We start from the raw sequence: 13,154 nt of genomic DNA, 5'->3' as shown, positions 1-13,154 counted from the left end.
GACAAGGACATTTTTACATTGAAGCCTTTGTCAAAATATATAATCAACCTAAGAACACACACAAACAAACGATATGACAAAAGAGATGTCTCAAGTTGCTAAACCTAACTTGAGACACAAAAGTGTTACCTACCACTTGTAAGATTCCTTGTTGCATAATAATAGCCCAATTCAAGTTTTAAGCCCATCCAACAAATTGTGTTTGATATGATTTGAGGCCTAAAATCAACAAAATCACTAATCTCATTGACATTTTATTAACAAAATGACTTTACTAAAAAAGGAGTAGAACGCCAGAGAGCAAGAGAGAGAGAGAAGAGTCCAAAAGGTGGGGAAGAAGAGGCCAAAAAAACATAATTAAGCAAAGCAGTTACAAAAACGGCAAGAGCGGGTTCGCAAGTCTACCCTACGCCACCTACCGGCTCCGTGAAACACGGCTCACGTTAGCCTCCCCTTAACCATGATGACCATGACCTCGGTGGCTTCATCCCCGAAACCAGCCGCTTTTTCTCTTTTTTATTTTCCACCGATACAAATATCATTATTACCCCACGTGTCGTCCACGACGGTGTGCCCCCACCACCCGCCTCCGCCACCACCGCTTAAGGCTTTCTTCCTTAATTATTACCAACTCTTCTGCTAATGTACGCTTCTATCTAACCTTATCCTCCGCCACCAACCCTTTTAACCTACGCATCTCCTCCACTCTCTCTCTTTTTCCTCTCTCCCTTATCTCTTCTCGATATTACGTGATATCGCCGCCGCGAATAGCCATCCATCCGCATCACAGCCTTTTTCTCTTCCTTCACGAGATCTGAATTTTTCTTTCCTCAGATTTTGATATTTTTCATCTATACCGTTCCATGTCCGATCCGGATTCTCCGATGAACCACGATCCAATTCCGGATCCATCACCGGTTCGGATCCAGTCGTCTCCACCGTCAGCTCTCGTCCCGCCATCATTATCATCTCCCGCTCAAGACGATGCCTCAGCGGAACCGGTTTCCGTCACAGATCTGAAGAGCGCCTCCGTCCCCTCCGCCGCGTCTAAGAACTCTAGGCGGTTACCTCCGCCGTGCTGGTCGCTTGAAGAGACTGTCGCGCTAATTGACGGGTACAGAGACAAATGGTACGCTCTGAACCGTGGAAACCTCAAGGCGAATCACTGGGAAGAAGTCGCAGAAGCGGTTGGTACTAGTTGCCCGGACGTGACGCCGAAGAAAACAGCGGTTCAGTGCCGTCACAAGATGGAGAAGCTTCGTAAAAGGTACCGCACAGAGATCCAAAGAGCTAGATCTGTGCCGGTGGCGAGGTTTATATCGTCTTGGGTTCATTTTAAGCGGATGGAAGCTATGGAGAATAGACCAGAGATCATCAAACAAGGTAACGAAAGTGGTGACGACGAGGATCACGACGACGACGGGAATTACACAGCTCGGTATCAGTTTAAAAACGGCGGAGGAGGAGGTAGAGGATCAGTGGCAAGGACGACGCCGAGGTTCTTTAATAGGAATGGTACGGCTGGATCTGGTAGTAGTAGCGGCGGAATTCGAATTCGGATACCGACTGGAGTGAGTGTAGCACAGCCAGGTCCGAGATTTCCCGGTAAGATCGATCAGAAATACACGGCGAGTCCGAGTTCCGGGATGAGTTCAAATCCGAGACCTGGTCGTGGTTTAGGAGCAGGAGCAGGAGGAGGATCTAGTTACAGTGCTAGGGTTGGTAGAATTCCTGAAGGAGGAGGAGGAGGGAAGCGAGGGAGAGAGATGATGATGAAGACGGAGGAGGATGATGATGATGATGGTGGTAATGATCCAATGGTGGAGATAGCGAGTGCGATTAAGCTGCTTGGAGATACGATGTTGAGAACAGAGCAGACGAGAATGGAGATGACTAGAGAGATTGAAGCGATGAGGATGGACACAGAGATGAAGAGGACGAAGATGATATTGGAATCGCAACAACGAATCGTGGAAGCGTTTTCTAAAACCATTGCAGAGAATACGGAGGAGACGATGAAGAAGAAAGCAAGAAGAATGGCTGCTGCTGACTCTCTTGATTGATAGTAGAAGACTTCTAAAAGGCGCCATAAAATTATGTGTTCTCAAATTTTCAATTCTAGGGTTTCTAGAGAAATCGATAGAGCTTTTATTAGCTCATTGCATCTTTCTAACACTAAGTAATGTATCCTGCTGCTTAATTTATGTATGTTGTATTATAAAGTGTATAAAATTGGGAGTTCCTCAGTATCTTTTATTGTTCGTTTCGGACATTAATATACAGAGGATACAAATCTTGATATTAAAGCTTCGAAAGTCACGTCAATGGAGTAACCTTTCATTGTCATCTAAATAAAGATCAAGCATCACATCTAAATAAAGAATAATGCAATAAGCTGAGAAGACCTTAAAACTTGGCTGAGAACATTATTGTTTTCTTGGAGAAACCTTAATAAACTTATGGATCAATAATACAAACATAGCTAAATCTCTGTCCTCCAACAAATTCGTCCATTATTCGAGAAAGAGAGAGAGAGAGAGAGAGGAATGAAAAACTAAGAGATAGATACATCACAAGTCCAGCAACTATGAACCATCTCTATAAAACTCGAGCTTATCATCCCATCCGAAAAAAAAGATGCAAGTGCGGCTTAAGATGCAAGCACATCTATATACCAACAGTCTCACCGAAGCTGGCTTTAATCCTCCTTTCCCAGCTGGTAGCTTCTTTTCTGCACAACTTTGCATGGTACAACCTCCTTGTTTGGCAGCCTCGGTCATGTGAAACCTGTGTTTCATTTACAAACTTTAGCACACATTTGATCCATAGTTCCGGCTCAGACTTTTCAAGAGGTGATTCATGCATTGTCTTCTTCTAACCAACCATAAATCTCACGAAGAAAACCAAAACAATGCACAACGACGCAACTATAAATGGAAGGAACCAAAATTACCACTCACTCACATTCAGTAGTATGATCCTGGACCACCACCAGAGTAACTACTACCACCCAAGCCACGGCTTGAGTAAATTGAAGAATACGAGCTACCTCCTCCCTGCAAATCCAGTAATTTGTTACACAACTTCACTTTCCAAAAATAAAATAAAAGAACATTGTGAAGCCACTTACATCTCTTCTGGGTAGATCACCACCATAGCTACTAGAGGAGTACATTCCTCCTACATCGCTGCCACTATAAGAACCTAAAGAAAAAGTAACATAATGGAATTATAGCCAAGTTAGTGTTTGCATCTCAATAAAGTATTGCTCTATGTTAGTCACAACAGAAATTTTTGAATCAAACCTCCTCCATAATCCATTCCCTGACGACTGCTGTATGGACCACGCGAGTCATGACTTGACATAGAATTTCGGCTGCTTCCATATCCTAGACTAGATCTAGGAATCCTACACCAAATATGGAAGTAAAAACATAAAATACTTGGCACAAAGAGAATTGCAACTACAGATAACAGAAGATATTCTTTAAAAGAGAACATACCGGTCCCCATAGGATTCCCCATATTGAGAAGGGCCAACATCATAGTCCAGACGGGTTCTTGAATGACGAACATCGACGTCCGCATAACGAGGAGGAACGTCATCCTGAATAATGAACACTCGTTAGAGTAACAAATCATATAGTCTAAAGATATAAAATTAAGAGAACAAAATGGTCGGAGAGCAAGAAACCAGACCAATGCAGCATATGGACGCTTTGATCCAGGAAGAGGTTCATAAGCGCGAGGTCTTCCTTCACTGTAACTGGGAGGTCTTTCAAATCTTGAACTGTAAGGGTCATCCACGAACGGCCTCCTCATTTCAGAGCGAGACGAACTTCTAGGAAGATCTGAATAACCAGAGCTACGAGGTGCATAATCATCTCTGTAAGACAGATGTCTCTCAGGAGAAAGCCTTGAACTATAGCTCACAGCTGGTCTGCTTCTTGGAGGAGGAAGATCATCACGCCGACCATAGTCCCTCTTCAAGCTAGCCTTTGGATACAGAGGAACTGAAAACACAATATGGAAGATATGATCAGATAAATCAACACAAAAGAAGCTCAAGTAAAAAAGGATAACTAAACATGGAAAAACAGCAAGTCCAGTGTGGTACCTGGAGGTCTTCTATCATATGACCTAGCAGGTGGTGGCAAAGGCCTGACTCTTGCAGGTGGAGGTAGAGGTGGGCGTGGACGTCTTCCCCTTGATCCAGCCGCTCTCTTTGCACTAGAAGATGGGGCCCGAGATCCAACGCCTCTAGCACTCCGAGAGGAAGGAAGGCTACGGGGTGGAAGACGAGCAAATGAACTCCTTCCAGACCGTCCAGTCCCATGCCTAGACCGCTGGTCTGAGCGACTGGACTGCCTGCTTTTACCTGCTTTCTGAAGTGGTCTAGATAAGCGTGCTCTCACTTTTGCCTAGAAATATAAAAGAGAATTAGAAAGCAAAAATAATACTTGCGTGGATATGGATAAGGAATTAAAATATGAATACCTTGTCCTCCCCTTCGCCTAGCTCTGAGTTGTTGATGAATTTGGCACAGCTCATAGCAGCATCATGAGTATCAAAAGTTACAAAGCCAAAGTCTTTCCTCCTTGCTGATGGCATATTGCGAGCAAGCTCAATCTTTTCTAGTTTACCATATCTTTTCAGAAGGTCTCTAACACGTTCTTCATTCCATGAAGGTGACAGACCATCAATGAAGATAGTCTTAACCTGTAACACCAGTAAATAAATGGAATTAAGTACTATGAGCAGATAGATATAATAGATTCATCAACAATCAATAATCCAGAATCTAGTATGTCGTTAGAGAGCCAGAAGGAAAATGTATTCCGAGTCTGTTTTCATTATTGGTTTTGAAATTATTCTAAGTCACCATCCAGAAACGGTAAAATAAAACCTACTATCCTGCAAAGAGAAAAGGTGGCACCCACACCTCCCCCTTTAAACTCCTCCATCGCTCTAAAGAAGACATGGTAGGATGAAAGTTGCAAGAAATAAATGATCCTGCAAAGTGAGTACCTGCGCCATTATCTCATCTTCTGGGTCTAAGAAAGAATCAGCAAAAGAGACCTTTGCAGGCTTCTCAACTCCAAACACCACATCTTTCTTGAGGAGACGTTTGTGAGCATCCGTGGCATCTGAGCGAGATGAGAATTCCAAGAAGGCATACCCTCGATTCATGTTGACATTGTTGCTGTCCTCTACCAACGTTATATCATCCACATTCTCAACTCCATAGTGTTTCAGCTTCTCCCTCAACTGGAACAACAACAAATACCGGATGGTCAGGATTTCCACGTACTGTGGAGTTGGGTTTAATTGGCATATCTACGGACACTTACAGCTTCTAGGGTCCATGTCTTGCATATGTTACCAATGAAGAGGGTATCATTATCCTGGCTTGCAGTTACACCACACTTTTTACCATTGATCTGCAGTCCCAATGACCAAGAGCATGATATAGAATGTAAAGCTACACAAACTCTCCATCAAATACTAAAGTGTAGACGATTTACCATTGGGCTTTTAAGCTCTTTAACAGCTCGTTTTGCCTGTTCCACAGTTGCAAAACGCAAGAAAGCAGAACCCTTGCTCTTCTTTGTCTGAGGATTCTTCAAAATCCTAATTTCAGTCACCTCGCCAACATGACCAAACACTTTCTTCAAGTCGTCCTCGGTAGCACCTCTGTCCAAATTTCCAACAAATATTTCGAACTCCTTACGCTTACGTCTCTCATGGAGAACATCATGATGCTCTTCTTTTTCCACATCGACAGTGTCTCCTCCATGTTTGACATCTTCATTAGCATGCTCATCATCATGCTCACTCTCAAGCTCCTCCGGACCATCTCCAATCTCGTCTTCAAACTCACCAGCTTCCTCCTCGACCTCAATCTCCTCGTGCAGCTCTTCTTCCTCCTCGTTAACCAACTCAACATCCTCCTGTCCCAATTCTCTCTCTTCAAACTCCTCCCCGCCATATTCTTCAGCCTCATACTCTGGTTCATTGTCATCTAAATCCAATCTTTCATCTTTTCCGAAATCATCCACAGAATCCTTTATCTCCTCTGCGAGCAAAAGCGAGTAAAACATCTAATACTATTCGAGGTACCCTAAAGTTTGTTCAACCCCAGAAGATAACGTCTATATTCCACAGAATCTAGAACAGTTATCATCCAGATTAAATCCAAACATTCCATAGTCAGATACAATTATTCTTATTTTGTTAATCTCTATGGTCAGATATGTAGGAAGTCTAAAAATTCACAAACTTTCGTCAAAGCTAGACTTAGATCCATCAAAAACAATGAAACGATACTACGAGTTAACTAGATAATCCCAAATAAAACGAATCCAAATTTTCAAACCAGGCTAAAAAAAAAACTTACTTTTCAACGGAACAACATCATTCGGATTAGCTGCAGTTACAGAATCATCAATTGAATCCGATGGCTTCGACCTATCTAATGGATTCTCTTCCTCTAAAGTTTCATCTACCACCTTCGCTTCCACAGCATCGGAGCCAGATAGCTCACCGATATTAACAGATTCTTTCTGGGCAGATTCCATCGGCGTACTCTGAGCCTTGACCGCCGATCTCGTTAGCCTCCCGCCTCTTCTCGCGGCGCCTCCCCTCTTCACAACCTTCGGTGGCATCGCTATCCGATGTTCTCTTACCAAAACAGAACAGATTAACCCAATTCGAAGAACAAAGAGCAGAGAAAAGCCACACAATTGTCGGGATCGAACAACCCCTAGCTCAGCGGATCAACAATGGAATTGAACTCGAGATAGAGAAGGAAACCCTAATTAACGGAGAGATGATAGCCTTCGCTTGTTAGGACTAAAAATAAATTAATATATATTATTCCTTATTAAAAAAAAAAATTAAAGACGTGGCGTTCAAGCTTTTATTTCGGTGTTTGTAAACCTAAAACGGTACGATATATGGGCTTTTGGCCCAAATAAATATTCTACGCGTTAATGGGCCTTTTTACTCAAATATAGTTTGACCGAGTTTTTCAAACAGAGCAAATAAAGCGAGAGATGAAGAAGTAAACGCAGTAGCACACTCATAGTCATGTAAAGAAACTGTATTGATCATCTACATTCAAATATCCATCAGTTTCATGAAAGAGACAGGCAATACTGCAATCTATATAGCCTAAGTAAGTTGACAAGGTTCTGCAGTTACATTACATGAACCCTTCTTGGCTCCAATTATTCTTACAACCAAAGAGAAAGTAGTACTAGACGTTTCACCATCAACAATGTCTAAGCCGAAACGGACAGACAACAACGCATTAGATAGCCGTAAGGAACAATCCCGAGAAGTTGAGAGGGTTCTGCAGCTCCATGAATCCCTACATCACTCCTAAGCAAACCAATCATTGTACACCAAATCTCTTTGCTTTCACGACTAACAGGACTTGGTTTCTCCCATAGAATTGCCAACTTCCCATAGTATTCAGCTATTCCAACGCATTGAGCTTTGTCAAGATCAAAACCATAAACCACCCTCCATATCATCAGTTGAGTGTCATACCACATTAACCCGAATCTAGAGAAGTAAAGGTAGAGCACATTGCCAATCACGCACGTTCCTGAACGCCGCCATTTATCTTTAGGCATCTCAGATCTCTGACAAGAACCATCTCTAGTATCGTACGAGGCCATACCTTCACGAGGACATAGAGCATAAACCTTTCTGTCTAGTGTAACATTTACCCCATATATCCATATGCGATAATCTCTTTCATCAGGAGTCGGAGCTTCTTCAAACGTTTGCGTCTTTAGGTCAAATCTTTCCACTAGTAGTTCGCGCTCGCTACATCCTCCGATCACATAGACCTTACCGCCGACTAGTCCTACGCTAGTTGATAATCGATCCACTAGCAAACTAGGTCCTTGACGCAACACTCTAGACCTGGTGTCAAGAATCCGTAACTTTAATGAACGAGTAGTACATGGGGTCATGAAGAAGATCTCTGTATCAATGGCTAGCATGCGTGTAGTACAAGGATCGCGAGGAGTGGAGAATTCTATCGGGTAGAAGAGATTCTCAGTCGTTCTGTTCTCAGTCCTGCGGAGAGTGTACCAGTAGACGTATAAGGGACTTGAGATTTCGTCCAAGAAGAAGATATAAAGAGAATCTTTTCCGAGTAAAGATCGAGTCTCGTGAATCTCAGCGGAGCGAACAAGACTCCTCATCTTATTGGAGACGCAACAGAGGATTGGGTAAAACCGTTTTGGTACGCGGGCTAAGACGTTCAAAACCATGTCTAGTGGCAGTGAAAACAATGACGGCGAAGACAATGAAGACGACGGTGGTTGGTTGGTTTTTCGCGGTCGTTCGTCGGCGTTAGAAGCGGCGAGGTTTGACATCGGGTTTAGTTTGAAGGAGAAGATTAATGGAGAGAATTCAAGAAAACTTTCACAGCAATTGAGAGTTTTTTTTATTCAATTTTGGTTTCGGTTATATATATATAGCCAAAAACAAAACAAAAACCGGTTTCTTTTTTTCTCCGATTCAATTTTTTTATCGGTTAAATCCGGTTTATAATATTTTGTTCGTTTACGACAGTAGATGTTAAGTCTTTCTTTAGTATATAATGAGCGGCAAAAGATTATGTCTAATTATAGAATGTAACTCAAGAATTAATGGTTTGTTTACTCTGTTGTGTTTTTGAGCTGCGTTCTATATACACTGAATTAGCTCCTTTCTTGTTCTTGACCCTAACAAAAACCATTAATGAATACAGTATACCGCAACAACAATGACTAAATCGAGAGTTGACCACAAGGATCATGAGAAGGCAACATAATTTGATTCAAGCTTTGTGGTTCATGGATACATACTGGAGAACTGTTTTGACTGAAGTGATTATCGTCTAGGTTTTCGAGGGGTGGGAGGTTGTTGGAGTATTGAAGATGAGAAGTGAGGAAACCGAGGTCGAGACTACTGCTACTGGAGTTTTCTTTGATGAGGAGATTGAGAATGTTTAAGTCCTTAGGGTTAATGCTGCTGCTACTACTTTTGGGAGGAGCCGAGGATGAGAGGTTGAAAAGGTATTGGAACAGCTGGAGGAGCCATCTCAGCTTGTTCTTCAATAGGAACCTGTTGCTGCAGATCAACAAGTCCTCTTAGGTTAGACAGAGACATGAGTTGAGATAAGCTTGGGAAGGTATCATCAGTTCTTGGCCGATGAGTCATGGGGTCAAAACCCAACACATTCCAATATAAAAAAAAAAAAATCCAAAGTTCTTACTACTCCATGCTAACAAGAAAACAACCAAAGGTGACGCCAAAACCAGCCTAATCTCCGATTTAACTTCCTGTGTACCAGCTACATAAGACTCTTCCTCTCCAGACCAAATCAAGGAAAAATGAACGACCAGACAAAAGCACATAACTGAACAAAATCACTATTTACAAACTCCAATCCTTTTCAGTCTCTAAACCAGTCCAGTCACATATGCTTCCATGAGAACTTTAGAAACCGCAACACCAGCGTAGGCTTTCATGGTCACGACATGACAACTTAAAAAAAGAGGCTCAACTGTGTTCCGAACAACGAGAAAATGAGAAAAAATCATTTGCGCAATTGTAGAGGCAAGTCAAAGCAACCCACACCAAAGGTCCCATAAATGATCTAGGCACTTCTGTGGTAAATAGGAAAGGCACATCAGTAATGAAACAAGCGTCTGAACGCTAGCTTTAACCTGCAAGACACAAGACCAAGGAAGAGGAACAATCCAGCAACACATCACAATCAACCTTCACAAACTGCAACGCCAAGTAACCAGAATGGAGGGTACTTTAACGTGTTAGACAGAAAACTTTGACCTGCAAGCCAATAAGTCCAAGGAAGAAAGGAACTATGATTTAAAGGTACCAATCGAACAACATCTTTAATCAACCTAACCTTTTCACCCGATGTAAGGACGTGATGTTTTCAATCTTCACTGACTACCTGAGTACTTTCGTTAGAAGTCTATCCATAAAATTTAGCCTCCCCTGAAACTCAACAAACATAATGCATCACCCAAACATAATCAAGTGTGGACTTCATTATCAAATGTCTACAGAACCATTATAACCAGCCACAGCCCAAGAAGAAAGAAACCTCAGAAGACAGAAGTAAAGACCATTATCATCAAAACCAAGATGCTCTTCACCTTCTATGAGCCTGCCCCCATGAGGTCACGCTACCAGCAAGAATCACTAACATAATCATGTAAACGATGACATCAAATAACAAACTGAAGAGATTATGAGTAGCAACACAACTTTCCAACACACGACAATATATTGTTAACCAAAACAAGAAGGCATGAAACACCACATGTATTTTAAAGAAACTGCAATCAAAACTCAAATATCCGATGCCAAAAAATCAAAAAGAGAGTATGGCTCCTTCACATCCTCAACATACCCTATAATGAACGGAAGTAATTCATAAATAGAAAAGCTACCATCACAAGCATATATAATCGGGATTATAAAAAAAAAACGCATCACAAAGAAGAGTGTGTGTTTATTCAAACGAGAATTGTCAATAGCGAGAAAGCATGTATGTGTATGTTTAGGAGCAGATGGCGAGATTCCTAGAGACAGCCAAAAAGCACGGTGTAGTAACTATATTTGGAAGAAAAGTCACTCTATTAACTATAACCAAGATTCAGCAAAACAAGGCCAAGGGTTAGTCAAACTTACCTAAGTGATAACGATGCAGTTTTGTACCTTGCTTTCTTTTAGACAATAAGAGTTCAGCAGCACTCCTCTTTCAGCATCAACGTTAGGCCACAGAGGGGTCCTTGACCTGTAATAGAGATTACAAGATTCAAAAAAAACAAAGAAAAATCAGAAATCAAGTAGGACAAGAATGATAATGTAAATAAAATAGGAACCAACCACTTCAGAAAGTTTGGGGACCTAAAAGCATATGACCAAGTAAAACATAAAACGTTACGCGCCTTAAAAAGCAAAAGTTGCATAACCACCAACTGTGATCTGATCCCCCAGGCTTTGGACGAGAGATCTTGCCAAACCAAAGAACATGGCATTCCTCTAAAACACAACGATAAAAGGAAGTTAGACGCAATCCAGGATTTTCAATCTATCATTAATAAGCAACGATGGTGAAGAGTGAGGAATGAAACAGACCAAATAATATGAGAAGATGTAAATAAAACAAAGAAGCAAACCTTTGGTGGTTTAGAGAGGAGCTTAATATCCCCACTAAGCTGCTAAGTGTCACCTTTTGGAGGACATGTTTACACTCTTTGGCCGCTCTAGTGACAGTACAAGGGCCCGGACCCATATCAGCTGAAAAACGAGAAAGAGAAAACAGCATCACATAGAGAAGAGTGTGGGTATATTCAAACGAGAATTGTCAATAGCGAGAACGTATGTATGTGTATATACCTGGGAGCAGATGACGAAACTCCTAGAAACAGCCAAAAGCACAGTGTAGTATCTATATTTGAAAGAAAGGCCACTCTATTAACTATAACCAAAATTCAGCAAAACAAGGCCCATGGTTGGTCAAACTTTACTTAAGAGATAACGATGCAATTTTGTTACCTTGCTTTTGGTTAGATGATAAGAGTTAGGCCACCGAGGGTTCCTTGAGCTGTAAAAGAGATTACAAGATTCAGAAAACCAACGAAAAAAACAGAAATATTCTGGTAGGACAAGAATGATAATCTTTCCAGGCTCAGTTAGATATAAAATAGGAGACACCAACCACTTCAAGAAAGCTTGGCGACCTATGGAGTTGAATAATTTGTGAGCCAGGGAAAAAAAATTTAAAAGAATCTGACCAAGTAAATATAAAACGTTACCAGCCTGAAAAAAGCAAAAGTTGCAGGACCACCAACTGTGATCTGATCCCCCAGGCTTTGGACGAGAGATCTTGCCAAACCAAAGAACATGATAATCCTAAAACACAAAGATAAAAGGAAGTTAGACCCATTCCGAGATTTTCAATCTATTGTTAACAAAAAACAAGCAACGATGGTCCAAATAATATGACACATGGCATCAACAACCAGCACGTGTCTGCTTTGGGAAATTGTTAATGTCAGAAGTTTGCACTCATTATCTTCTTCTTGACGCATCTGCAAAGACAGATGAAGAAGAACTCAGTGTAGAGAGACAGAGAGGGGAAAAGAAAAATGAACTTTTACTACAAAAAAAAAAACTTACAACTTTTGTTGCCTTTTCTACAAATGAACGCACATCTCACATTCCTAGAATTCGTCAAGCCATTCTATCCGGTTGCAAGATCCTCCATCCGCTACCAGTTTAATCAGATTTCCAGATACACCTATTATTGACACCCAATTGAGAGTAAAGGATCAACGTAAAACGTTAATTAAGTAACTTTCTGTGAAAGAATTGATCAAAGAAGAAGAAGAACACAAACCTCCTTGACAGTCAAAGCAGCAGCACCTCTTATCTAGCTTTGTCAGAATGGCTTCTGTGATTCATACCTCTACAATGAATGTTGTCACCAGAGCTGTAGGAAGTACATAAAAAGCTCACCTTAGTTCTGAAACTTATTCATTTTCAGGATGTTTAGAGTATGTTCTTGAAAAATATAGAATACAACAACTACAGCAGCAGCTTTTTGTCCAGGTAGTCATGGCATCAACAACTAGTAACACTTCTGTTGGATTCAGAAACTTCATCACTGTCTTTTAGTTTTTCCATCATGCCTTTATCTATCTTTCACAAAGAGTCAATTTCATGAATAAATTAAAGCTGCAATAGATTTATGAGACAACAATTATTCTCAAACGAAGATGCTATCAGAACATGGAATCAGTAAATTGGTCCCAAACCTCTACCGCTTTGGGCTCTCGCCAGTTGTCTGAAACTAGGAATTTCAAATCTGATACTCAACGACACTCCCACCACCACCACCGTTACTTGCCGGAATTATATAAAAAAAACGAATCCACCCCACCCAAATCTCCGATGAGATGATGATCCCCTCCCATCAATCTATCGCCGGAGAGAAGCTCCAACATCATCATGGCGACATGTGAATCGTCTCCACTCCACTCTTATCTCTCCTTCTTCTTCTTCTTCTTCTTCTCTTCATACAAAGAAAAAAGAAAAACCTATTAAAATTATAA

General features: G+C 41.3%; 3 protein-coding genes across 4 annotated transcripts; 1 reads left to right on the top strand and 2 right to left on the bottom strand.

Moving 5' to 3' along the window:
- On the top strand, positions 276-2,249 carry LOC104783025 (trihelix transcription factor ASIL2-like). Its single transcript, XM_010508103.1, has one exon. The coding sequence runs from the start codon at positions 864-866 to the stop codon at positions 2,061-2,063; it is 1,200 nt and encodes a 399-aa protein (XP_010506405.1). The 5' UTR covers positions 276-863; the 3' UTR covers positions 2,064-2,249.
- On the bottom strand, positions 2,414-6,857 carry LOC104783024 (polyadenylate-binding protein 3). Of its 2 annotated transcripts, none has more exons than XM_010508102.2 (12): positions 6,398-6,857; positions 5,526-6,076; positions 5,352-5,441; positions 5,029-5,268; positions 4,498-4,719; positions 4,118-4,421; positions 3,700-4,013; positions 3,504-3,607; positions 3,306-3,409; positions 3,131-3,204; positions 2,961-3,056; positions 2,414-2,787 (listed from the first exon to the last, which is right to left on the bottom strand). In XM_010508102.2, the coding sequence occupies exons 1-11, from the start codon at positions 6,663-6,665 to the stop codon at positions 2,967-2,969; spliced, it is 2,361 nt and encodes a 786-aa protein (XP_010506404.1). In that variant the 5' UTR covers positions 6,666-6,857; the 3' UTR covers positions 2,414-2,787; positions 2,961-2,966. The 2 variants fall into 2 exon arrangements, with proteins under 2 accessions (XP_010506404.1, XP_010506402.1); XM_010508100.2 differs by having other exon boundaries at positions 2,965-3,056.
- Positions 7,284-13,148, bottom strand: LOC104784405 (F-box/kelch-repeat protein At2g44700-like). Its single transcript, XM_019244264.1, has 9 exons — positions 12,440-13,148; positions 12,220-12,340; positions 11,856-12,131; positions 11,759-11,780; positions 11,596-11,644; positions 11,437-11,488; positions 11,217-11,337; positions 10,924-11,079; positions 7,284-10,831 (listed from the first exon to the last, which is right to left on the bottom strand). Exon 9 carries the CDS (start codon positions 8,391-8,393, stop codon positions 7,284-7,286), a length of 1,110 nt encoding a protein of 369 aa, XP_019099809.1. The 5' UTR covers positions 8,394-10,831; positions 10,924-11,079; positions 11,217-11,337; positions 11,437-11,488; positions 11,596-11,644; positions 11,759-11,780; positions 11,856-12,131; positions 12,220-12,340; positions 12,440-13,148.

The sequence above is a fragment of the Camelina sativa genome, chromosome 4 (genome assembly GCF_000633955.1).
Source record: "Camelina sativa cultivar DH55 chromosome 4, Cs, whole genome shotgun sequence".
Classification (NCBI taxonomy): domain Eukaryota; kingdom Viridiplantae; phylum Streptophyta; class Magnoliopsida; order Brassicales; family Brassicaceae; genus Camelina; species Camelina sativa.
Note: the sequence above shows the minus strand (reverse complement) of the source record. Positions and strands in the feature narration are given on the sequence as shown.

What these genes read in the sequence shown, in the direction of transcription:
- LOC104783025 (XM_010508103.1), top strand. Translation starts at nt 864, where the DNA reads ATGTCCGATCCGGATTCTCCGATGAACCACGATCCAATTCCGGATCCA.
- LOC104783024 (XM_010508102.2), bottom strand. Translation starts at nt 6,665, where the DNA reads ATGCCACCGAAGGTTGTGAAGAGGGGAGGCGCCGCGAGAAGAGGCGGG. An exon ending in GGGGAATCCTATGGGGACCG is followed by an intron (nt 3,410 to 3,503) that starts GTATGTTCTCTT and finishes TATTTGGTGTAG; the next exon opens with GATTCCTAGATCTAGTCTAG. An exon ending in GTGATCTACCCAGAAGAGAT is followed by an intron (nt 3,057 to 3,130) that starts GTAAGTGGCTTC and finishes CTGGATTTGCAG; the next exon opens with GGAGGAGGTAGCTCGTATTC.
- LOC104784405 (XM_019244264.1), bottom strand. Translation starts at nt 8,393, where the DNA reads ATGTCAAACCTCGCCGCTTCTAACGCCGACGAACGACCGCGAAAAACC.